The 27,349-nt window shown below is 44.3% G+C and overlaps 1 protein-coding gene across 4 annotated transcripts in view; it reads left to right on the top strand.

Moving 5' to 3' along the window:
- SANBR (SANT and BTB domain regulator of CSR) overlaps nt 1-27,349 on the top strand; it is a 79,121-nt gene that overhangs the window by 8,380 nt on the left and 43,392 nt on the right. For 3 of the 4 annotated variants that reach the window (XM_088477552.1, XM_088477553.1, XM_088477551.1), the window contains exons 2-6: nt 14,061-14,219; nt 14,348-14,512; nt 20,240-20,426; nt 24,502-24,595; nt 27,041-27,279. In XM_088477552.1, coding sequence (XP_088333678.1) covers nt 14,061-14,219; nt 14,348-14,512; nt 20,240-20,426; nt 24,502-24,595; nt 27,041-27,279 — 844 coding nt within the window. Of the gene's footprint in view, nt 1-14,060; nt 14,230-14,347; nt 14,513-20,239; nt 20,427-24,501; nt 24,596-27,040; nt 27,280-27,349 lie in introns of those variants that run through there. The other variant, XM_088477554.1, reaches the window with a different exon arrangement.

Raw genomic sequence — 27,349 nt, 5'->3', positions numbered from 1 at the left:
AAGGCACCCTAATGGTCCAGGTTTTAATGATGTACATAATTGAGCACAGATGGTTAAATAAAATTGATTGTACTAATCAAGTCACCTGTGACCAAGCACAGTTATTCTTAAATCCTGGACTGTTATGGTGTCTTGAGGACAGAGTTTGGGAACCTCTGGCTCATATCATTGACTCTAAATAATTTGATTTGGCTTGTTTGTTTTTTTTGTTTTCTTCTCAGCTGTTCCTCCTTTTTTCTTTTCTTTTTCTCTTCGCACTGGTGTGATTGGTCGTAAAGGAGCCTTTTCCTCTTACGACATTTAATATATTTGTTTCTAATGGTTCTCCTCGATTACTTTCTCTCTTTCTCTCTACTACTTGTTTATTTCTTTCTCTCTATATAATATCAAAATATTGTACAGATATGTTTTGTTTGCATTGTTTCTTGTCTGTTTACGCTCTCTGGTCTACCCCCTTGAACCCCAAGTGCACAGGATGTGCTGTTTCTATGGTGCAACTACTTTGGCCTGTGGATCAGACGCAGTTCCCTTTCTACCCTCTATCCTTTACTAACAACCTTCCCTTTGTCCCTTTCACTCTACTGTTTCTCCCCAGTTGGCTATGGGTGTCTCCCGAGTGGGCAATCACAATATATGAGCTCCGTCTGAGACTTTCCCAATGTCCCTGAAACTAATTTCCCTTAATGTAAACAGCCTAAACTCTCCCCATAAGCGCTCTATGGCCCTTCAGTATCTTAAGCGATGACGCATTCATATAGCACTGCTACAGGAGACTCACTTTTTGAAAACTTATCCACAGTTAATGAATAAAACTTTTCCTCACGCCTATTTTGTGTGTACTGACCATAAATCCAAAGGAGTTGCTATCCTCATTCATCAGTCCTCCCCATTCATTGTAGAAACCTCGCACATTGACCCCCAGGGTCGCTATCTCTTCCTTGTAGGTTCTAGTGGTAGCGTCCCAGTGACGATTGCAAATATTTATGCTCCCAATGCCTCCATGGTCTTTTCTAAGCTGTTTAAAATTGCGAGAGGCAGAGTAATAATTGGTGGAGATTTTAACGCGATCCTCTCCTCTCATATGGAGAGGTCCCACTGGATCCTCTCCTACTCAACTTAGGGAATCAAATAAATTAGCCTCGCTCCTTAAATTATACAACCTGTATGACTCTTGGAGGGTTCTGTATCCGTCAGCTCGCGAATACTCGCATTACTCTCACTCACATAAGGTTTTCTCTCGAATAGATCTCTTTTTGGTGGATCATTCCACAACTCCCATTCTACAGGGTTCGGAGATCTCCCCGGTCTCCTGGTCCGATCGCTCGGCGGTTTTGCTGGATCTAGAGTTCCCCTCCATTTGTCCCCATCAGTTTAAGTGGAGAATGGACGACTTTCTTACTTTTCCTACGCTCAGATGTTCATACCCAAATCCTTCAGGCAATCACTGATTTTAATCAACATAATGACCCTGACAACACTTCACATGCGATTAATTGGGAAGCACTAAAAGCTTCACTCCGGGGCCATTTCCTTCAAATCTCTTCCACCTGTAGAAAAGTGGAAAGAAAGGAAATTTATAGCTTAGAAGCTAAAATCTCGGTCTTGACTGAGAAGTGCCAGAGGTTCCCTAAAGATAAATTCTTCGCCAACTTCGTTCTTGTAGAGCCCAACTGAGCCAACTTCTCTCATCAAAGGCGTCCCGTACTCTCAAATGGCTACAACAAAGATTCTACGAGCATGGAGATAAGGCAGGGATTTTACGAGCAAGGATTTTAGCTCGTAAGCTTCAAACTAAGCGCACCAAGAATAGGATCCTAAAAATTCTTGACCCTGCAGGTTGGCCTCAATATGATCCAAAATCCATTGATAATATTTTTAGGGATTTTTACTCTTCGCTTTATTCTCTTCAAGATCGAGATCTCCCTCTTCTCTCTCTACAGCCACTAGTACCTATCTTGCTTCTTGTAAATTGCCTCGTTTATCCCCGTCACAGTTATCTGCCCTCAATGAAGACTTCACTTATGATGAACTGGAACTAGTGGTTAAGTCTATGAAGTCCTCTTCTGCCCCTGGTCCGGATGGGTTTCCTGCGTCCTTCTATAAGAAATTTCTTCCCTCCCTCTCCCCTCTGTTGTTAAACCTTTATAATTCTATACTAACAGGTCGGAAGTTTGACGAGGCCACCACCAGGGCTGAAATAGTGGTTATCCATAAAGAAGGTAGAGACCCCGACTCGTGCGCTAGCTACAGACCAATATCCCTTCTGAATGTTGATCTGAAAATTTTTGCTAAGCTCCTGGCCTCTCGTCGCGCTCTGGTTATTCCCTCCCTGGTCCACCGTGATCAAGTGGGATTTATTCCCGGCCGACAGGCCTTTGATAATACCCGGAAGGTCATCGACCTCATTAATTTTGTCAATACCAAGTCGGTTTCTGCCCTGGTGGTGGCCTTAGATGCTGAGAAGGCCTTTGACAGGGTTGATTGGACCTTCTTGAGATCCACTCTTCAAGCATTTAGTTTCAGTGGCAACTTTATAAATGGTGTCGCCTCTCTAGATTTTAATCCCTCTGCTTTGGTCCTGGCCAACGGCTTTGCTTCTTCTCCGTTCAGTATTTTAAATGGCAATGATAGAACGTTTGCCTTGATTCAGAGTCGTCCTGCTATGACTCCTTAATGGAATAATAGGGACTTTGGGCCTGGACTTGATCCTAAATCTTTCACTCCTTGGATGGCCAATAATGTAAAATTTTTGAGAGATATTGCTCCTGTTTGCTCGTTTCCCGAGTTCTCCAATCTACAAGACAGATTGGGAATTCCGACAAGATACTTCTACCAATATCTTCAACTGTGTCATCTTTTTACCACAGTAATCGGTTCAGGGTCACACCCATCTTATTCTCTTTTAGAGTCCCTCTGTTTACTCCACTCCGGCTCTAAAGGGCCTATCTCCACTTTCTATAACCTACTCTTAGGTCATAATCATCCCCTAAAGGAGCCACACGAAACAGCCTGGGAGAGAGACATGGGAGTGTCCTTGGATCCTAAACATTGGATCAAGATCCGCGAGCTGACGGCGAAGTCTTCCATATGTGTCAGATTTAAGGAAAACACATACAAGAGAATGTACAGGTGGTATCTGGTCCCTACACGAATTCGGGCTATTTTCCCTCAGTCCTCAGATAGGTGCTGGAGGGGCTGTGGAGGAGAGGGGACCCTGGCTCACATTTGGTGGCATTGCCCTAAAATTAAAGGCTATTGGGAGAGAGTGCATCGGTTGATTCTACAGGTCACAAATGTCTCCATTCCCCCGTGCTTATCCTTTTCTCTCCTCCTGCGACCTGACGGTAGCGGTGACAGACTCACCCAATCCCTTGTTAGGCACATTCTCAATGCCGCTAATTGTGCGATTGCATCGTCTTGGAAAAAACTGGACTGTCCGTCCATGGCTACCCTGCAGGGCTCGATCTGGCTTACATATAACCTAGAATATATCACTAGTCAACTTCATGAAAATGTTTCTAAGTTTTCGGAGACTTGGGCTCCGTGGCTAGCCTATCAGGAGAGGCATTCCTAGCCTAATATGACCTCTCGGAGGTGACTCCCCATGCCAACTCTTCCCTTCCTGCCCCTTACCCCCCCTGCTGTTCCTTACTAACACTCCCTCGCGTCCCCCCCTCTTTGTTCCCCTTTGTCTTTCTTTCTTCCTTTTCGTTTCTGATAGTGATATTGCTTATCACCTATAAAATAAACGGGGCTTGATTCATTCTATAATTGCGAAGCCTATCTGGGTTCTTGTTATTTCTCATATGGCTAGGAATATTGTTTCTTTTTGTGTCATTTGACTCTTCTATGCCAATGTATAAGCAGATGTGTTTTACTTGTTGTACCCTGAAAATTCCAATAAAATTATTAAAAAAAAATAAAAATTGATTTGGTACTGGACCAATAGCCCAAGGCACTCATGGCAACATCCACTGATAGGCTGAGAGCAAACCTTTCCATAAAAAACGTCTGTCTCTTAGCCAATAAGCGATTGCTATTCAAAGACTGCCCAGTGAAATGAGTGACAGGGGAGGCCGTTTGTAGGTGGTAACAGGGGCAGGACACTAATAACAGGGGAGTGGAGGTGCGAACGCAGGCGTGCCTGAGTGTTTCAATGCCGTTTTAAAGGCGTGCATAATTAACATAGCCAAAGTGGGCGGGCTAATGCCTTCCCGAGCGAGCGCCTGCCATGGTGTCACTTTGCCATCGGGCCACTTGCGAGCGGCTCTGAATCAGGTCCTATGTCATTGAAAGAAAGGGACTGAGCACAGCCAAGTAGGTGGTAAGTATAAAGTGTGTATTTGTGTTTTTTTTTATTTCATAAAATGAATAAAGGATTAAACCATCTTGGGCCATATTTATCATCACTTAATTTCTACAAAAGTAAGTGAAAATCAACATTAGAAGTAGAAATTAAGTATTGGGACCTTTCCTCATAAAGGTAACACAGGAGATATCACTGATATCTCCTGCTTACTTTTAAGTTCCGATCTGTCCTGCTGCCCTCATGCATTAGTACGGGGACCTAAATTTATTAAGCTCCGAAATTACAGTACTATATTTTCGGAGCTTGACTGCGGGAATATTCGCCATCTTCAGATAGCGTTTGCTCCTGCACCTCCGCTCCTTCCCTATGGAAAAGAGTCCCGGGTTGTAAAGAGGCCATTGCGCGCCCGTGTGAATAGTTATAGTCAGCCTCGGCAGTGCTAATTTTCACTGATATGAAAGTAGCGGTAAAATTATTTGTGGAGACAAGTGATTTTCATATCAGTTGTCTCTGTGCCGGAATAGTGATGAAATGACCCAGCTCCCTCCGCGAGTAAGAATGTTAATTACTGGGGTCTGCCCCTTGGTGTGTGTGTCCTGTCGTTATTGTAACATTTTCTTCACAGGAGGACTACAGGTGACAGTAGGCCCTTAATATCCGGGCATGCTGGCACTTGTTGTTCCACAAGTGCTAGCATTCTGGGGCAGGCTGGCTGTGACCTGTAGTCCCACTGGTAAGAACAATATTAAAATCTATTTTTAAACCATTAACCCTGCACCCACTACCTTCAGGGGTGTGGGGAATAGCCCTAGGCTTTCAATACAGGGCTGGTAGATTCTCTGGTCCTCTGGAGGGGGGACCCCAATTTATTGTTGGGGTGCCGACTTTCCGAGGACCAGATTCCGGCTGGTTTTACATGCGATGTGTTTACAAGATGCGAGTTTTGTCCATTGCATTGCACACATAACTTGCACAAGTACGGTGGCCTAATATCATGCATTTTCCTGTGCACACCTATTAAGGTGTAAGGTTGAATGGATGATGTAGCGGCATTACATCTCATGCGTCCTTATATTTTAGAAGGAACAGAATCTATATTGGTCCTAAACCATGTACGGGGAATGTCACCAGGTCTTCCCAAGTGTCTTTTTAAGATAGGTGCTAACTCTACCACATGACAAGATGCTGCCTGCTGTCAGCACTGAAGATGCTGATGAGAAACATTATTTAAACACAGTTTCACTGAGAGAAGCAGATTAACAGCAGAGGAACGTATCATCCACTCTGCCATGCAGGGCCGTAGCGAGGTCGGTGCAGGCGGTCTTGTTGCCCTGGGGGTGGCACAACCGCTGCTACAGCCAATGATGTTTCTTCCAGCCCGCAGTATAAACCGATGATAGATAGGCAGCGTGCTCTGCTCCCCTCCTCTTGTTTAGGGAGGTACAGTCAGTGGCGAATTCGACTAAAAACTACAACATTATAACGTCTCATCCAAGAGAGAAATTCAACAAAAGGATCGGCAAAGAGGAATCAGTGCCAACCCGGCTAGCCTGAGCCCCAATCAGAGAGAAGAAAGAAAAGGAAAGATATAAGAACGGAAGTAGGAAGAAGAAGGCATATGTGGTGTAGCATGTAAGAAAAATAAATAAAGGAGCTGGTGGCCAAGGCAAAAAAATTATTTTAATATATATTTTATGGGTCTCCATATGCGTGGTGTAAAGTACTTTGGGCATTGGACAGCCGGGTTCGCATATAGGTGATGGAAAACAGTTATGACATCAGACAGCTGGGTCCCGATGTGCGTTGGAGAAAATATGAGCGGCGGCACAAAGGGCAGTTGGGGTTTCTCATTATCCACCATGCAAGGCATGAGTGATGGAACGTATGCGCACAGGGCAGCTTAGATAATTCCTCGCCATATTCATAGCCCATAATGCAGATTACGCAGGAGTCAGTTGTTTCACCTCCTGCGTATTGGTGACGTGGCAGTCTGTCTCTTTGTCTTACTTGGATAAAGTACTGTTGCTGATGGGGTGGCTGTCTTGGACCTGTGATGTCATTTGGTCTCGGTGGTACAGTATTCTCTGATCCCTGAGTACGTAGAGGACTCCGAGATGGAATACTCTCCTCTCTTACTCTCCTTCGAGAGCTCAGTGTTCTACGAGTCCCTTCTCTGTCTATTATCGTGTTCTATGTCTCCTGCAAGATGTCTTCTGCGATCTGATTTGTGATCGGAACAGATTCGTCTAAAAATATATGTTATATTGTAACTATAATAATTACCCATAGATAACATGGAAAAATAAATTAATGTTGATCAAGAACATGAGCTGTAGCAATAATAATTTGATTTATTACCTGTTAATAGTGTTAAGGAGAAATTTGGTTCCGTATGATGCGATACCAGACATCACTGTGATGTTTGGCTGCGCACATTACCATCTAAAATTTGCTAACTTTCCTGTACACCACTATATTATATAAAGCTAAGCTAATGTGCAGATAACTCTAACTACCATCCATGTGACACACAGAATGACATGTCTTAGTTTGATTATATTGCCCCACACATTTTACTTACCTAGATCATCATATCCACTCCATCCTCTGTGATCCTCCATAAGCCTCTATAATTCTCTCCTACTCATTTTGCTTTAAAAACAATTGTTTTGAAACAACAAAGGCAAATTCCAGCAGCCAGTTCTGGAACTGAAGAAATGCCACTGATGGTCCTGTGCTCTGGTGTTTTATACCTGCCCATATGCCATTATGATGTCATAATGGGTGACCCCCACCTGACCATAGTGACATCACTGCAGGCAAGATGGAGAAACCAGCTCTTTCTGTATTTCAATGAATTTATTTATTCGTAATTAACAATTATTTATATAGCACATGAAGTTTCTGCAGCGCTTTCAATAGAACGGACTATTGCTGCTGATTAGTGTACATATTATTTCCACAATCTTTACAACAAAGCTCAACCTACTACCCCAGTGGTTCCCAACATTTTTCTGTTCTTGGCAGCCATACTGTATGTATATACAGTTTGTATGTGTATGTATATATATATATATACATATACATATATATATATATATATATATATATATATATATAGATACACACACACTCTGCCACTAAACAAGCTGACTGCCTGTAGTGTAGAAAAAAAACAGTCTCCCAGTTTTCCTCAGGGGAGACAGTTGAAACGATAGTCGGGCTACTGATAGCTGATGCTGCATGTTCTTTTCTTGTACATGTGAATAAACCTGTGGATTCTTCATCTAAACGTGACTGCTGTTTTTTTCTACACTACAGGCTGTCAGCTTTATTAGTGGCAGAGTGTTTATATGATTTTTTTCTGTACCAGGCACCCCCCTGCTGTTAACTCCATTAGAGTGCCATCTCTTATGTTCTGTATATATATAGTAACACGACCGGATTAGGGGTCCCTCTCCGGGGGTAGATGGACTCCCTCTTCACACACACTGCAGCCGGAAAAATAGTACACCAGTCTGGGGTCTCGTACTAGCTGGTCGGTACCAGTCTTTATTGTGCAACATTAAAGGAAAACAAAACATAAAAGTAAACGCTAGCCCATCTGGGTGCTAACTAGACAAGAGGTTCCCTCTCTAAAGAAATAGTGGGGCCTACTGCCTCCACCATCAACACAAGCGTATGCACAAGACTTACAGGTAGTTTTCACCAAGTGTCTCTGAGCCAGCCAGTCTGCTTGCTCTCCCAGGTATGAGACACTAGCTTACAATCACACACAGCCTATATTAGTTCCAGGTGCAGACCCTAATGAGCCTGCTAACAGGCCAAAACCTGGAGTGGCCTGTGGATGGAGCCCTCCCTCTCCTCACATCCACACCCCCAAGACCCAAAACCGGCTTTTCAAAATGCTGACACTCAAATCCGCTTCACTGCAGACTTTTCTCCTGGGGTTTTTTAGAACACATAGGTCAAAAACCTAGGACAAATGTATCTACCACTGACCACTTTACCAGTGTTCCTATCACAATATATATAGGTTTTAGGCAGGTGTGGAAAAAATGCTGCAAAGTAAGAATGCTTTAAAAAATAGAAGTGTTACTATTTTCTGTGACCACCCTTTGCCTTCAAAACCACATCAATTCTTCTAGGTACACTTTCACACAGTTTTTGAAGGAACTTGGCAGGGAGTTTGTTCCAAACATCTTGGAGAACTAACCTTCTGTGGATATAGGCTTGCTCTAATCCTTCTGTCTCTTCATGGAATCCCAGACAGACTCGATGATGTTGAGATCAGGGCTCTGCGGGTGCCGGAATGGGTATGTAATACCGGCAGTCGTGATGCCTCCTGTCAACATAATGACAGCTACATCCCGATGGTCGGTATTCTGACAGGGGTTGCGTAAGTATACCTACCCAACCCATTCTCACCCTAACCTTCCCTTCTTGTAGCCTAACCATAACCCTCCCCACCCCGCACTCTAACCTTCCCCGTTAATGCCTAAACCTAAGTCTCCCCACTTAGTGCCTAACCCCCCCCCAGTGGTGCCTAACACTAGCCTCCCCCCCAAAACCTAGCACTATCCCCACTATGCTTCCTAAAAACCTAACCCTCCCCCCTCCCCTGTGGCTAACAGCTAAGGCCGCCCCGACTTGCCTCATTCTGGTTGGCGTCTGTCTGTATTCCGGTGTTGGGATTAAAATAGGTGTCAGTATTTGGACACTTATCCATCCGCCGCTCTGCTAACTACATCCCGTGGGGGCCATATCATCACTTCCAGGACTCCTTGTTCTCTTTTATGCTGAAGCTAGTTCTTAATGTCATTGGCTGTATGTTTGGGGTCGTTGTCCTGCTGCAGAATAAATTTGGAGCCAATCAGACGCCTCCCTGGTGGTATTGCATGATGGATAAATATCTGCCTGTATTTCTCAGCATTGAGCACACCATTAATCCTGCTCAAATCCCCAACTCCATTTGCAGAAATGCAGCCCCAAACTTGCAAGGAACCTCCACCATGCTTCATTGTTGCCTGCAGACACTCATTATTGTACCGCTCTCCAGCCCTTCGGCGAACAAACTGCCTTCTGTTACAGCCAAATATTTTAAATGTTGACTCCATCAGTCCAGAGCACCTGCTGCCATTTTTCTGCATCCCAGTTCCTATATTTTTGTGCATAGTTGAGTTGCTTGGCCTTGTTTCCATGTCGAAGATATGGCTTTTTGGCCACAATTCTTCCATGAAGACCACTTCTGGCCAGACTTCTCAACAGTAGATGGGTGTACCTGGGTCCCACTGGTTTCTGCCAGTTCTGAGCTGATTTTCACTACTGAACATCTTCCATTTTCGAAGGGAAGTAAGCATGATGTGTTTACATCTGATGCACTAAGTTTCCTTGGCCGATCACCATGTCTACGGTCCTCAGAGTTGCCCATTTCTTTGTGTTTCTTCAAAAGAGCTTGAACAGCACCTTTTGAAACCCCAGTCTGCTTTGAAATCTTTACCTGGGAGAGACCTTGCTGATGCACTATAACTATCTTGTGCCTTGTTACTGTGCTCTGTCTTGCCATGGTATATGACACAGATCCACCTAACACAGATCTTCACCCCTCACACAGATTCATCCCTTACACAGATCTCTACCTAGCACAGAAGATCCCCTCCCACATATCTCCCATTAGCACAGAAGAACACCACTCACACAAACATCCTCCTAGGACAGAAGACCACACCTAGCACAGATCTTCCCCAATGCAGATGATCTCCCCCCTAGCACAGAATATCCCACTCCACTCGCTGCACAGATCTCCTCCCTCACACTACTCTCCCATCAAAAATGTCTCTTTCCAACCTTGCTATCTTTTCCAAATTGCCTGTTGCTGGGTCTGAATATCTTCAGTCTGGTCTGTTGTCACAGTGATAGAAGAGGAGGTGAACAGGACCACCAGGGAGGCAGAGGCGGTACCACGGGGGAAGAGAAGGCCACCACCATGGAAGAAGAGGAGAGGGGGACCACCAGGGAGGCAGAGGCGGTACCACAGTGGAGCAGGAGGCAGGGGTTGTGCATTTTAGTAATAGGCTGCATGGCCCCTGCACTGCACAGTAGTGGAGGTGTAATGTGCAGTCTTTTAAGTTAAGGTTAAAGACCCAGGACCAGGAGTGACAACAGGCCAGAACAAAGATATTCAGACCCAGCAACAAGTAAGTTGGAAAGGAGGGGGCCATGCAGCCTATTTGCATAGCCCCTGTCCTGTCCGGCCGCCGCTCCTCTGACCTATTTCAGACTGGCCTCTCCGTTTCAGCACCTATGGCTATCGATAATTTTATGTAAAGTAGTAGATAAATGACAGCTGGAATCTGATTAGTTGCTATGGGTAACACATCCCTGGGTGTATCCACACAGGGATGGCCCTCGCCGGCCGAGGGGGGCGCCGTTGCCACCCGACATCATTAACAAATGATGGTCTCCTGTTGGCTCTGCGCAGTGTGCCACAGACAGCTGTCATTAGTTAATGATCCCTGGCTGTCATTAGTTAATGTTCCCTGGCTTCCTTCGGTCTCCTCTGCTCTTATCAGTGTCCTCCATTGATTGTTAATGTGTATCAGGCTTCTTATATGTCCCTTTATATCAGAAACATTTAAAATTAGAGAGACTAATTTTTTTTTTTCTTCAAATATATCTCTTCTCCCACAATACCCACCACATACCAATCACCACTCACTAATTCCCATATGTCAACCTTGCAGGAAAAGAGTGTAAGCACCACATCAACCACAATGCTCTATTCGCAAGATAATTTGCATATATGCAAATTATCTTGCCCACAATGTTTGTTATTTGTTATTGATGCCCTCTTTTCCTGTATTGTTGACATATAGAAATGAATAAACAGTGCTTGCATGTAGTAAGTGTTATAACTGAAAAAATATAAATATATATATATATATATATATATATATATTGTCTCCCTATTTCTACAGGCGTGTAAGTTGAACTACCCCCAGTGTAAGTACTAATAAATTTATCTTTTCCCAAGTATGGGGAATTGACCATGATCTTTATAGATTGTGGATACTCAGGTGTCAGGATTAAGATATAATCCTTATGGGCTGTTTTTATTATTGTGTGTGAGATAGCAATGGACCCATGTGGGCGGTTTTACCAGTGAATTATATGGCAGAGTTCAAAAAGCATATTGCAGTGTACAGGCCAATTTGAATATATGTAAATTATTTTACCCATAATGCATGTTTGTTTTTAATGCTATGTTTTCAAGCTTTTCCTGTGTATTTTGGCATTAGTAAATAGTGGTTTGCAATAGAGTAAGTTCTATAAAAGATATATATATTAAAAAGAGAAAAAAATACATATTCTCCCTATTTCTACAGGTGTCTGAATTAAACTACCCCCAGTGTGTGTTATTTTATTTTTTCAAGTAGAAGCAGTCATTGGAGGGGGGCGCCAGTCCCTTAGTTTGCCAGGAGCGCTTGGACCCCAAGTTACACCCCTGCATCCACATGTTCTTTTTGCAAGGTTTGATAACGCTTCTGCAGCCTTTTTACACAGTCTGTTGTGGAGCAGAGATTTTCCGCTCTCTCATACAGTAAGAAGTACATTAATTTTGTGAGTGATAGACGGAGGCTTTGTCGAATCTTATTTTAGTGTTAACAGCTGAAATTGGGTGATTCAGCGGTGGACGCATGGAATTTGCCTTTGTACGTAAATATATATATATATATATATATTATGCAATTAGCAAAGTTGCGGCACTCCTGGCATAGAGAAAAATCTCAAGCACAACGGAAATGCATCAATGTTTCCATATATTCTCATATTGGGCCTGATTCAGAGCCGCTCGTAAGTGGCCGCTCGTTCGCTCCGAGCAATGTTCGCACAACTGCGCATGCGTCAGGGTCGTAATGCGCATGCGCCAACAAGTCAGTGCGATCGGAAATCGAGCGCTCGCAAAATAGCGAGTGCCTGCTAATTTGAGTGACAGGATGAGGCGTTTGTGGGTGGTAACAGAGGAAGGTGCTTGAAAACGGGGAGTGGATATCCGAACGCAGGCGTGCCAAACGGTCGAAACGGGCGGTTTAATGGGGTGCATAATTAACAAAGCAGTGTCATCGACCACGTCACTTGGTTGTTTCTTAGCCTGATCTGTTCGCATGATTGCGGTAGGATAAACCTACCACAAGCACTGCGTGCAGTTCAGATGCCTTTCGATGTACTCGATTAATCTAATAAATAGCGGAGATGACGTATGATGCGAGCGGCCAGGGGGCGTCTTTACAAAATAGCGACATAGACATAGAGGCGTCAACAGACCACAAAGAGCGAGTGCTCAATTTAAATAGCCGGCCCCTTTTTCTGAACGAGCGAGCGCAAATAGCGTGCGGCTCTGAATCAGGCCCATTGTCTTCAGGATAACAAAGAAAACAGTGTACATACCTTTTATAACAAGTCCACCACATGCAAAACACCGGAGGGGAGGGGAGGAGAGCGTGTCCATCGTGCATCCGCCCAACATTAGTGACGTCAGTAAACCGAGACGCTCACATAGTACTAGTAGTGATATCCCATCACCAAGGCAACAGTGTATACAAATACTGCGCAAATATACAACTGCACTATATTTTCCAAAGAACATGAGCACAATAGGATTGAGAAAACATAAAAGGATGGAATAAAGCCTTGCCCTAATAGTAATGTAAACAGTTTTGATACAATATACACTGGCGTAACTACCGTAGGTAGCAGCCGTGGGATGCAATCGGGAAGCCGGCTGACATTATACTGACATTATACCCGACTGTCATATCCCAGCGAGGGTGAAATGACCGGCGTCTAGATGTAGACGCCGCTCATTTCCCCGATGCCGGGAAATCGGCGCCCGGCGGTTCCCGATCGAAGGGATGCCGGGCGCCGCGAGTGGACAGCCGCGCGCGGGGGGGGGGGAGGCTTTTGGTTTATGACTCCTCCGGGGGGGACTTAGGGTTAGGCACCCCCCCGGGAGGTTAGGGTTAGGCTAGGGGGAGGGAGGGTTAGGGTTAGGCACCCCGCGGGACTTAGGAGTAGGCTGCGGGGAAGGGGGGGCTTAGGTTTAGGCACTTAGAGGGGGAATTAGGGTTAGGCACCCCTAAGGAAGGGTTAGGGTTAGGGGCGTAGGTTAGGTTAGTTAATACTTACCTAGGGATGATTGGGAGTTCCAGCGCTGTTGGGCTGCCGCTGCCGGGATCTGTTCCACTGTCGGCCTGACGCTGCCGGGAGTCGAACTGCCGGCCGTGCCCCCAGCAGCCGTACCCCCTGCATTACGCCAGTGTATAGGGTACTGTAACATAAATACATTGGATGCTATTTATACATGATGAGTACATCAGTACGGAGTAAGCCTAATATTTATTCACATCCCAGAGTAAATGAATTGCGTCGCGTGAATTTCATCTGCATTGAAGACCTTTACCATAAATGAAAGTAATAAACTGTCACATTCACGCATGGGTTCTTTTACTATGATGCTTTTCAACTGAAGGCTGCTGAACTATAGAAAAACAAATTACCATTTTAATCAATCCAGCAGCTTTCGGGCGTCTATGTGTACTTGTGTTTCCTGCATTGCAGCTCTGTTGGCAACTAAAGGGTTTTACAAGTCTGGCAGCATTGGCGTTATTCAGTCACACCAGCAGTGCCATCCTGTCACTACATTATATATGAGCTCTAATTAGAATTAAACAGTTTCTGCCCTTTTTCACAGACCAAGCTTGCAGAGGCAGAGCTTATTTCATTGGCTGAAGCAGTTCATCCTCTCCTGCCTGCAGCACCAAGCACTGAGCCTCACATCCTTCCACCGGCTCACTGCAGGGGCATTGTGCCATCAGGCTTCGTGCAACACCGCGCCTGCTATTCTGCACAGGTAACCTCTGGTAGGAAACTATATACTACTGTTGTTGATGATGATGATGATTATTATTATTATTATGAAAGAAATAAGGTAATACTAATAGTTTTTATTGTTCTTTATGTGTTTTTTATTATCTTAAGCTACCACCAGACAAGATGAGTCGAGGATATTCAGAAAACAATAATTTCCCCTACGACAATAACCAGATGGTTTTGGATATGATTCTGTATTCGCTGGTGGGTGTCCCTCAGCCCATTAATTGGGACAGTGTTGCGAGGCTAGTTCCAGGATATACATCAAAAGAGGTAATTTTGTTACAGTCGTGGAATGGTTTATCCATAAACCACTTATCCTGAAAATTCCAGACACTGCATCAGGGGTCTTCAACCTTTAAGACCGTGTGGGCCACATTAAAAAATTAATCGAAGCCCGAGGGCCACTAAGCTATACTGCAGTATTTAGAGACTGCTCCCTCCTCACACAATTATGTCCCATAACTGCCCCCTCCTAAAATTTTAATTAGTGTCCAGAATGGACCCCTTCCTCCCACAATTATAATTATTTAGTAAAGTAAATGATAGCGCCAATAGGCCTATCCCGGACACAAGAGACACATACGTCAACTTTATATAGATATATACATTCATTGCACTGTGTATAGTAAATATAGTTATATTCTAAAAAGACAATCAATAAGCAAATGTTCAACACATATATATGGCCTACATGTGGAAAATAATACTCATAATAAAATAGGATAAAAAGAAAGAACGATCTCAAATAAGTTCACAATCTTTTTCCAAATTGTATATGAGAAGAACCAACTGTATGCTCCAATAATTATGCAGATTAAACCGTTTATTAGTGTCAGTCAATCCTTGGGTGAAGATATGTTAGAAAATGTCATGCACAGTACGCAACAATCGTCCGTCTGCGTACGCTTTAGCAATAGCGATCCTTACTGAATTTATCTTCCCCTTTGATATAGCCATTGTCTTGTAATACGCCCTATCGATGACTGAGGTGAAACTGTAACTGAGTGTTTTACCGATTTTGAGAGGTTTTTGTTTTTCAATACTATATAGATTTCCATTTGCTCAACTTGTACATGACCAAGGAGTAGGGTTGGACTGGCCTGGCTGGGAACCGGGTAAATCCCGGTGGGCCTCCCTGCTATGGAGCTTCGACCACTAGGAAGGACAGGCTGGTAACTGGACGCTATGAGACTGCCTTGGCCCAGACATGCTGTGTCTGTATACACACGGCTGCTGTGCTGCCCAGTGACCTGTATCTCTGAGGAGTTTCCTGACTTGTGCAGGAACTCCTCAGCAGTGGGCCTGATTCACTACATTTTGCTATTCTGCTTATACGCACGCAACTGCTTTGCTAATATCAGTGGTGATATTTTAATGATTGCATTCACATTGCGTACGCTGCCTGACCTAAGGATGCCCACTCACACCCATATACTTGATATAGTGAAACAATCGGTAACATCGAGTAACATTGGACAGTTAGAGTATCCCAGACCTCACTCAGGAATTGCTTACTTATGCGCACGCTATGACGCCTCAGGCGGCATCTGGTATCGCAGTGGATAATTTATGCACGCCCCTGCAACAGGGTTAAAACGTACTGGCATGCCTGTGTTCGCCCGACCACCCCCCAGTCACCACCCACAAACGGCACTTCCTGTCATTCACTCTGCTCTGGGTCTGCGTAGCCTATGCAATTCTGTTTGCAATTGCTAGTACACGCACTGCGATGCATGCGCAGAATGCAACAATCGACCGATTGTGTGCGTCTTTGCGACTGCAATCCTGATGAATCGGGCCCAGTGCTCGCTGTGCTCCGATTGGCTGAGTGACACATCACCACAGACACTTAGCCAGTCGGAGCACAGACACGCCCCCACATAAACTGACTGCCATGTGAAAGACACACAGAGTGTATGTGTGTGTGTGCACTGTGTGAGAAAAAGAGGCCCAGTCTAAGTGTGTGTGTGAGTGAGAGAGAGACACACACACAGAGGACCTGATTCAGATCCGCTCGCTAGATGTGGCCGCTCGCTCCCAGCGTATGGAATTTCAGCTAAGTGATGTCAAGGCAGCCGCTCACACGGCAAGGTATAAGGACGCCCACTATGTCTTGGTCGAGCGATCACTTTGTGTTTACAGACGCCCACCAGCCTGTCTGTAGCCGCCCACTAGCGTACGTCATCTCCAGGAAGTATATACAACCATCGGTACATCAGGTTCCATCGGATCTGACCGCAGCGCTTGCGGATGACTGTACCCTACCGCAAGCACTGCGAGCACTTCAGTGTATTATTCAACCAGGTGACGTGTACTATGACGCTGCCTGTTAATTATGCACGCCCCAGAAACGGCATGAAAACACTCTGGCACACCTGCATCTGCAACTCCACTCCCCCGTTACTACTGGCCTGCCCCTGTTACCACCCACAAACTGCCTCTCCTGTCACTCATTCCACTGGGCTGTCTTTGCAGGGCGAGCAAGCACGTTCCGATCGCTCATAGTAGTTTGCGCACTGCAAACTACACGCATGCGCACATTAGTGAACATCTTCTGCAGCGAGCGGCCGCTTGCTAGCGAGCAGGTCTGAATCAGGTCCAGAGTGTGAGTGAGTGTGTGTGCATTGTGTAAGAAAATGAGGCACAGTGTGAGTGTGTGTGTTAGAGAGAGAGGCGCACAGTCTGTGTGTGTTTGAGAGACGTACAGAGAGGTACCTTGACGCATGTGCAGTGGTGAAAAAAAAACTTTTCATTTGCAAAAACATTGGCATAGTGTACAGTTCTGAATCAGGCCCTTAATTTCTTCAGTGCAGGGTTGTTCTCTGGTGAGCACACATGATCATCAGAGAGTAACTTCTCAGGGGTCAAAAAATGCTACTACTGACACTCTGAGTGCCAGGATGGGGGATAGGGCACTTTTTTAATGGTTTTTTTTCCTGGTTTCTAAAAAGTTTTGCAATGCTAGTCCTATAAGGGGCAGAGATGAATAACATCATCTCTGTTCTAACATGATGACATCATTAATCCCTGCCCATCCCAAGTCTGGGTTTCACTCGTCCTTGGCAGCAAAGGGGTTAAAAGTCCTCATTTGCTTCTTTTCATTGGCACTCTCTATAAGACTGTATGGAAAAAAAAAATCCACTTTCAGTGTTTTGCAAGATGGCAGTGGGCAGGCATTTAAAATGCTGGTGGACACAATGAAGAGCATTCCAGTTAGATGAGGTGGGCATCTCTGCCACCCTAATCTCCGCCATTGCATCCTGTACACTCTGGCACTGAGTCTACCCTTTCTAATTGTCGCTATAGGAGAGGCTAAATGAGTTAGGCTGACAGTGGTCAGTTAAAGCTAAAAGTCTTGTCTTTCAAAGAATCAATCATTGTGATACTCCAGGAGATGGCTTTTTAAGTGAACCACAATGACCACTCCTGGGGCTTATTGACAGCCTGCCTCCGGCCACTGCAGGTAGCATTTGTAGTGAAAGGTGAAGTCATTTTACAAACAGATGACAGTTAGGAGCTGATTGTCTGGAGCACCATTATCATACGGAATGAGTTTTAAAACCTGTTGCATACGATAAAACTCAATGACAAATGGGCCCCTTAGTCTGGCTGCGGGTGCTGAAGCTTCCCGCAGCCTAACCGGGTGCTGGCCACTTTATAGGCCAGGAATCTATGTCCGCCAACGCAGACCCTGGGCTCGTCCCTCCTGGAAATCGGGGATGACCCCTGTTTACGGGAATGGTGCCCAGCCACACTCCTTGCTCCACCTCCAAAACTCAGCAGCATGTCCATTACAAGTTCTGCACAGGCACAGAATGAGTCCTGCGCAGACCCAGAAATATTGGAGATGTACTCTTATCATCTGATGAACATACATCTCTGCATCAGGCCCTATGTCCCTTAATCATAGTATTATGCTTAGTCTCACACCATTCTACAACTGATGCAGCTGTTTTTGGAATGATAATCGACCCCTGGTGCTGCTTACACACTCTGAGATTATTGGACCGAGCAGCTGAAAATCGGCTATTCGCCCAGATTATTGCACAGTGTGTACCTAGTGTTAGATCTATACAAAATCTCTTTGACTTAATTGTATTAGTTTAAATGAAGAATAGATTACAACCACCAAATATAATATTCCAGGACCTATTTATTAAGCAATTCTGCCCTTAAAATCTGTGGAAACTGATGTTTCCCACTGGCGTCACTAGGAGGGTGCGGGCCGCACTGGGTGACACCATCCGAGGCGGTGACACCAAAATAGCAGAGCTGCTGTGCTATTTTGGTGTCACCCCTTCGGATGGTGTCACCGTGACATGGAGAGAGGCAGGGAGAGATTGTGGGCTTCCCCAGCAGCTGCAGGAGCGCTGGGGAAGCCCACTGTGTGCAGAGAACGGGAGGCGGTAACGCCCCCAATATCGGCACACATACGGGGGCGTGGCTTCACGAGTCGTGGCCACGGCCCTTTTAGCAAAGTCACACCCCTTTCGAGCCTAAGGCGCGCGCGCACAGCAATTAAGCCTTGCTGCACCGGGTGTCACAAAGGTAAGTGACGCCTCTGATGTTTACACATGATCAAAGGCAGCATTAATCTTATATATGTATTGCAACCTTTACTGCATTGCACATGCAAAGCTAGAAAGCTGCACATGCGCAGTAGTCGCTCGATGTCCATAGGTAGAAATAAAGTGATTGCATATTCCTGACCGCTGAGATGGGCTCTTATTATAGCCTGTGTCCCAGTGGTTTAAATATATACATCTCAGAAGGAAAAGAACCCTTATTGCCGCGATATGCCCCGATAGATATTTTTTTTATTCGGGGACTGGCCACACATTATAATAAATATGCCCCTCTGTGTCTTAATGGGTTCTGCGCAGCCCTGGAAACATCAGAGATGTACATTCATCATCTGTTGAACATACATCTCTGCATCAGGCCCTATGTCCCTTAATCATAGTATTATGCTCAGTCTCGCACCATTCTACAACTTTGGGAGACATCTTTTGTTTGTTTAGTTCTGCAGAGCATTCTGGTAAGGAGTCATTGGAATCTGACATCTTCGGCCTTGCAGGTGGCTGGCTTCCTTAGTGCTCAGCGTGTGAGTCAGTAGAGCCAAAGTGCCAATGACACAATAAACCATCTGTGCAACACAATGTAAACTATTTAAATGACCACTAAACTGCAAAATTAAAATTTCCACATACAGCCATGGAGGCAAAATACATTGTTCAGGGCTAGTGGTATTATGTACACTCCATCAGAGACAGATGAAGCTTCTATCACATCCTCAGGACGTGTCCTGATGAGATCTAATATGGATCGGAAATCCAAAAATTCAGTAATTTGCATTACTGTGACATCACTGGCCTTGCCTCAGGAATCATCCTATCACCACAGTGCATTTCTGCACAGCTGTCACTCATACTCTGCCTGCTGGACTAGAGAAGCACCTCCCTTCTAACAAAGCAAACGGCTCTTCAAGAACGATTACTTATCAGCATATTTAGTCAAATTTAAGTATGCTAGCTCTATCACCACAGTGGATAGCATTTCTGTCTCACAGGGCTAGCGTCATAGGTTTGACTCCAACAAGGGCCCTATCTGTATTGAATATATTTGATTTCTCTTTTATTTTGCATGGGTTTCCTCCGGCTGCTCTGGTTTTTCACAGACATATCGCTGGTACACACTGGCTGAGGGATCACCCGATATATTGGCCGATCAATTGATTGGCCAATATATCTGCCAATGCTTACCCAGCATTAGACTCAGGCCCAATGTGGGAGCAGTTACAGCCAACTTGCATTCAACTTTGCATTGGCACCGAGGTGAGCAAAGGTAACATGTCTATGGACTGTCATTGAGGTGCTTATAATTTATCTGCCTACTGACTCATCCAGATACGTCTGCGTCCCCGATAGAGTATAAAATGTGAAGAGAAATAGAACATTTGTGTATATTTCTAACCTGTGATAGTATCTGAATTTACAGTGTGCCAAGAGATTTGAAGAACTAAAAAGCAGTGGGGCATCGCCTGTTGACAACCAGTATAATCCATTGTTGGCAGCAGGAGGAATTCCTCTGGATAGCCTGGCTATGTACATCAAATCTTCCCTGCTTGATCCAGCAGATGACCCTGAGGAGGTAGCAGAAGGACAATGCACCACCTCTACCACAGGTATATTGCATTAGGTCTTCTATGTTTATGTGAAGTACATCTCAGTATCCGTAACTGTGGTTGTCAGTCATATCATCAAGTAGTCCAAAACGGATCCAAAACAAATAGAACAGTCGGCGCTCACAGATGAGGAAATGTTAATAGACCACTAGCTGCTCTCTCTGGAAGTATCCCCACTTCCTAAACAGATATAAACAATAGGATAAAGCGCTCTGTGGTAATGGATCTGATGTATAAATGCCAACAAGGTATTAAACCATAAATTATCTATAGTCCCATCTATTAAATATGTAGGTATTGATGACAAACTGGTTAGCAAAAACTTGAGGCTGTGTGTTCAGTACCGGAATACTTTTGATAAGGGATGTCGTAGTGATATATGACTCTCCACATATGTATAGCACAGTCTGATCTTACTAACAAACTGGTGGACAATAACTTGAGGCTGGGTGTTCAGGACTGAAGCCCTATGAATATGAAAGTCTAGTGTGGCATAAATACCACTAATGTCATAATTAATGTGTGTCTCTCCAACTGAATATGACACAATAATCAACAAATATCATGCATCCCAGGTGGGCAAAAACTGTCGGCAGGGTGTTCAGACTCGTAGTACCTTGTAGTACTAAGGTGATTACAAATAGGCAAAAACTGTAGGCAGGATGTTGCATAGAAAATGAACCATAACCAGGATACGTATAAACGTGACCTCTTCTGCTCTCTCCATCCCAGGAAAGGAACGTAGTATCAGTGACATGTGACACTAGAATTGCAGTAGCTTTAGGTGAGGAATGTTTGCTTACCTGACCATGAAGTCTGCTGGTCCTGTGCCAATCTGTGTCCGCAATCACTGTGTGTGAGTGTGCATGGGGAAGCTATATTGCTAAATAATGACTGACCGTCAAATAATATAACACTGTTTATTTAAACAGTATTGAGAAGATACAAAATACCAGAAAATACCCTTCAAACAGGGATTGAAATTAAAAGTACATGGATGATAACATAAATGTCCCAACGCGTTTCATCTCATCAAGAGACTTTATCAAGGGCCCTTGTCACTCTGATACTACGTTCCTTTCCTGAGGTGGAGAGAGCAGTGGAGGAGAAGAGGTCACGTTTATACGTATCCTGGTTATGGTTCATTTTCTATGTAACATCCTGCCTACAGTTTTTGCCTATTTGTAATCACCTTAGTACTACAAGGTACTACAATTCTGAACACCCTGCCGACAGTTTTTGCCCACCTGGGATGCATGATATTTGTTGATTATTGTGTCATATTCAGTTGGAGAGACACACATTAATTATGACATTAGTGGTATTTATGCCACACTAGACTTTCATATTCATAGGGCTTCAGTCCTGAACACCCAGCCTCAAGTTATTGTCCGCCAGTTTGTTAGTAAGATCAGACTGTGCTATACATATGTGGAGAGTCATATGTCAATACGACATCTCTTATCAAAAGTATTCCGGCACTGAACACACAGCCTCAAGTTTTTGCTACCCAGTTTGTCATCAATACCTACATATTTAATAGATGGGACTATAGATAATTTATGGTTTAATACCTTGTTGGCATTTATACATCAGATCCATTACCACAGAGCGCTTTATCCTATTGTTTAAGTCCAAAACGGATGCCTTAAAATGTTATGACGGGCATCACTTTATGAAAAACTAAGGGCCTGATTCAGGAAGGATCACAGATGCGATGGCGGCAGCAAACGCATACGCAGTTCTGCGGTGAACTTATGTAAATGACTACGATCGCAATGTCGCTGCAGCACAACATAAAGACATCCACTTCCCTCTACTCACATCCGTAATACCTTACAAGTCTGCGTAAACATCGGTATCATCGAGTAACCATCGCAGCCTCACACACAATTAAGGCAGGTCAGACCTTACACAGAAATTACTAAACTTCCTGTACAACCAGAGCTCACACTGCATATGCTGACGCTGTGGCTAATTTATGCACGCCCCTGTAACGGCTTTGAATAACACTGGCACACCTGCGTTTCTCCGTCCCCGCCCCCAAAATCACCATCTCAAAACGGCACTTCCTGACAATCACTCTGCGATGGGTCTGCGTAGTTACTGCGATCGCAGTCCCTATCGCAGTGGCTGGTTCGCACATCGCGATGCATACTCATGCGCAGAAGGCAACAATCGACCGGGTGCATTTTTGAATGTGCGATCCTTGCTGAATCAGGCCCTAAGGGCCTGATTCAGAGCCGCTCGTAAGCGGCCGCTCGTGCGCACTGAGCGATGTTTGCACAACTGCGCATGCGTACGGATTGTAATACGCATGCGCGAACCAGTCAGTGCGGCCGAAACTCGTTTGTTCGCAAAATAGTGAATGTCTGCTATTTTAAGTGACAGGAGGAGGAGTATGTGGGTGGTAACAGGGGAAGGGGCTTGAAAACGGGGAGTGGAATTCAGAACGCAGGCGTGCTTAAAGGTCAAAACGGGCGTTTTATGGGTGTGCATAATTAATACAGCAGCGTCAGCGACCAGGTCACTTGGTTTTTTTTTACTCAGAACTACTCGCAAAATAGCGGTTGAAAAAACCAACCACAAGAATAGCGAGCAGTTCATACGCTGTTCGATGTACTCGATTAATCTAATAAATAGCGGACATGACGTATGATGCGAGCGGCCAGGGGGGCGTATTTTTCAAAATTTCGACCGCAAGTTTTGCTTGCTCGTTCAGACTTAGAGGCGTGAACAGACCGCAAATGCGAACGGTTCATTTAAATAGCCACCCCTTTTTTTTTAAACGAACGACCGCAAATAGCGAGCGGCTCTGAATCAGGCCCTAATCAGCAGTACTTCAAACCGTTTTAACATCTCAGTCTATATGCATCAGTTGCTGCCATATAAATCTTCAAAGCAAGGGGATAAAATAAATGCTCCTTAAAATGATACAGATAGAATAATAAAAAATGTATATAAATATTGTGAATTTAAATGATACCATTAGCAGAGGCTGCACATAAAAGAGGTTTCTATGAAATTGTCTTCTCAAAGCGACTTGAAAGAATTACAGCATCTCCTCCACTGGCTATTAGTTGTATCAATGACTCTGTGATAGATATCGCCAATCGTTTTTAAAACAACAATGTTATTAAAGGCAAAACCCAGATTTTGAGTGTGCACACTAGTGATTTATTATTTATAAATGAACTATCGGCAGAAATGTTGGAGCGATGATCGGAAATGCATACTGTACTATATGTATTGGTTAATTGTTTTGAAGAAATGTAGTGCAGCAGGTAAGATTCAATCATCTGATCCAGCTGGTTTTGGAATGATAATCGACCCATGGTGCTACTTAGATTATTGGACCAAGCAGCTGAAAATCGGCTAATCGACCTGATTATTGCACAGTGTGTACCTAGCGTTAGATCTGTACAAAATCGCTTTGACTTAATTGTATTAGTTTAAATGAAAATTACAACCACCAAATATAATATTCCAGGACCTATTTATTAATCAATTCTGCCCTTAAAATATGTGGAAACTGATGTTTCCACATGATCAAAGGCAGCATTAATCTTATATATGTATTGCAACCTTTACTGCATTGCACATGCAAAGCTAGAAAGCCGCACATGCGCAGTAGTCGCTCGATGTCCATAGGTAGAAATAAAGTGATTGCATATTCCTGACCGCTTAGATGGCCTCTTATTATAGCCTGTGTCCCAGTGATTTACATCTATACATCTCAGAAGAAAAAGAACCCATTATTACGATGATAAACACTTTTATTATTCGGGGACTGGCCACACATTATAGTAAATATGCCCCTCTGTGTCTTAATGTGTGTGTGTGTATATATATATATATATATATATATATATATATATATATATATAAACATATATATAAAATAAATAAAACAAAATATAAAAAATAAAATAGTAAAAATATATATAGATATAAATGCTGGAACCTGTGGCTCCATTCCATATGTTCTCTCCTTTCCCTTACAGTATATGGCATACTTTATTGCTTCAAGAATAGCATTTAAATAATGAAGATTTTTTTTTTTTTGGTCTTGAAGGAAGATCGAGTGCTGTTTCATCAAGGAACTGTTCTGCAGAAAATGACAAATCCCCATCCTCAGCGGGAGGAGAAAATAAGGAAGGAAATCAGGGGTAAGGGAATATTCTGCAATGCCACATGATGCTGTAGAATACTTGGGGAAGGATGGGTTCTAGTCAATGAAGATATTAGCACATGTGATCGGATTGTTATAAATACCTATGGATAACCGCTAGCAAGCCCTGGGGCAGAGGAACTCATTCAGAGCCACTCGCTTGTTCGCGGCCGATGATAAGCGACCGCACATGCATATGCTTCATTCTGCGTGTGCGCAGACTACTCAGAGCAATCGGAATCCGCTCGCTCGCCCAGCAAAGACAGCCCAGTGTAATGAGTGACAGGCGAGGCCGTTTGTGGGTGGTAACAGGGGCAGGACTCTAATAACAGGGGAGTGGAAATGTGAACGTAGGCGTGCCTCAGTGTTTCAACACCGTTTCAGAGGCGTGCATAAGTAACAGCCAGCGTCATAGTACACGTCACATGCCTGTTTTTTACACTGAAGTCCTCGCAGTGCTTGCAGTAGGGTAAGGCAACCTCAAGCGCTGCGATCGCCTCCGATTGTCCTCGATGTACCAATGTTTTAATACACTTCCTGGAGATGACGTATGCTAGTGGGCGTCTCTACATAAGCTAAAGGGCGTCTTTAGCGACAAAGTGATCGCACGCCAAAACAAAGTGGGCGTGCTTATGCCTTTCCAAGCGAGTGCCTGCCATGCTGTCACTTAGCCGAATTTGCATACGCTGGGTGCGAGCGATCGCATCTAGCGAGCGGCTCTGAATGAGCTCCAGATTCCGATGTGGACGGTATTGCACAGTTGCAAGGATACTGTTGGGCAATACCGTCCAAATAAAATTAAAATGCATTAGAAGGTGTCTGTTGGAAATATGTTATCCCAGTACAGCGTCCGTAGACGTTGCTTTGGTCACCAAAGCTCACTCTGCCGGCCCGTTGGAAACTCTCAGCCAGGTCCAGAAAGTCTGCGTTGACCACGCAGACCTTGGGCAATTTCACACCTATAAAACGGGGGGGGGGGGCGACATGCACCCATTTTGTACAGCGGTCTTGGTTTGCCGCCCACTCTCAGTTGCCCAAATGCCGCAGTATGTCAATCGTGGAAGACTTCAAGCCATGGATGTCAATCAAGGGGAAACTGCGAGCCATCATGCAGGACCCTTTCCGCACATGCGCAGACCCCCGAACCTCGGATATGTACGTAAAACATCAGGTGTACGTACATATCAGAATCGGGCCCCCAGTCTGTAAAGTATATCATAGAATAAATGTGCAATCACATAGAGTACCATTTAGGCACACGTGTTACAATCTGTTTTGAACCGATTGTTTGTTTTTCATGACATCATAAATCAAAAAGGAGTAATTGCTTCATGCATAACACATTACAATTTTGATTTACTAGATCAAAGATATTGTCAGTGTGTGCCCAGGTTTCAGATGGTTAAACTTTAATCATACAATAACAGTATACACAATCTAATTTAGCTTCACTGTGATGCTTTTGTATTAACATTTTCTACTGCTCCATTAAAAACTACTGTACATATGATAATCCATACTCTAAAGACCCATTTCTACTGTCCACATAAATTAGTATCCGCTTTAATAATGCAATAGTACCATCAGATGCATGGAAGCTCTAGTGTGGATTGATTCCTCTTTGAAATTGCACAGGTTTTGCCCTTTCTAATAAAGAATGTGTTAGGACTATTGAGTCCCTAAAGTGGACTATGGCCCTGATTCAGAGCCGGACGCTCTTTCAGAGCGCTCGCTCTGAATCAGGGCGTTTTTTTGTTTGTTTTTGTTTCGGCCTCCTGGCTGCTCGCATAGCTGTGGGTCACCACCCACAGCTTATGCGAGCGGCCAGGTGATGGTCGCGACCATCGGGGCTTGCGACAAGACCCTTATGGTAGGGTCTCGTTCCTGCAAGCCCCAGTGAGCTTCCGGCTCTAAATAGAGCCGGAAGCTCACCACTGACATCACTGGTGATGTCAGTGGTGCCTCCCACAAATGTCAGGCGTTCGGGAACGCCTCCATTTGTGTAGCCACCATAACTAACCCTCCTCCAAAACGGGGCGAGCTGTCAATCAAAATCGACAGCCGCCCCTTTTTGGTGCGAGACCCGTAGCGACAGACCGCCCGTCGCTGGCCGGGTCTCGCGCATGCGCAGTGGGGGACCATTGACCCACTTGCAAGCGCTGTGCGCTCGCGAGTGGGTCTGAATCAGGCCCTATATACATAGACTCAGGAAAATTGCATTTTAAAAGGGTTCACATATTCTGTGGTGTATCCCTGCAATATTTCTATATATGATTCAAATTTAATGGATGATTCATAATTTGAAAGATTAAAAAAAACACATAATGTAAATACCTCTTACTTTAATGATAAAATACAGCTAAAGTAATAACACAGTAAAATATACTTTATAGAAACTAATTACAGAGAAATATACTGTACTTACCACATTCTCCTTCTCCAGGCCAAATATGGTCATTCATGTATGTGACGAAGCCAAGAACCTGAGAGAAGACTTTGTGTGCCCGCGAGATGTGCTGATCTCGGAGATGAAATACTTTGCAGAATATCTAACTACAGATGCGCAGCGATGGGAGGAAGTGGACATCTCTGTCCACTGTGACGTTCACATCTTTAACTGGCTAATAAAATACGTCAAGCGGAATTCAAATGACACTGACAAGCAGGACCTACCAAAACTGGGTAGGTATATAGGTTTTCAATCATTCTGGCTGCTTTTCTTTTCTTTCAACGTATTTAGAAAGAAAAATAC

This window comes from Taudactylus pleione, unplaced genomic scaffold (assembly GCF_031769625.1).
Source record: "Taudactylus pleione unplaced genomic scaffold, aTauple2 ptg000201l, whole genome shotgun sequence".
Taxonomy (NCBI): domain Eukaryota; kingdom Metazoa; phylum Chordata; class Amphibia; order Anura; family Myobatrachidae; genus Taudactylus; species Taudactylus pleione.
The sequence above is the reverse complement of the archived record's forward strand: the minus strand, read 5'-3'. Positions and strand labels throughout refer to the sequence as shown.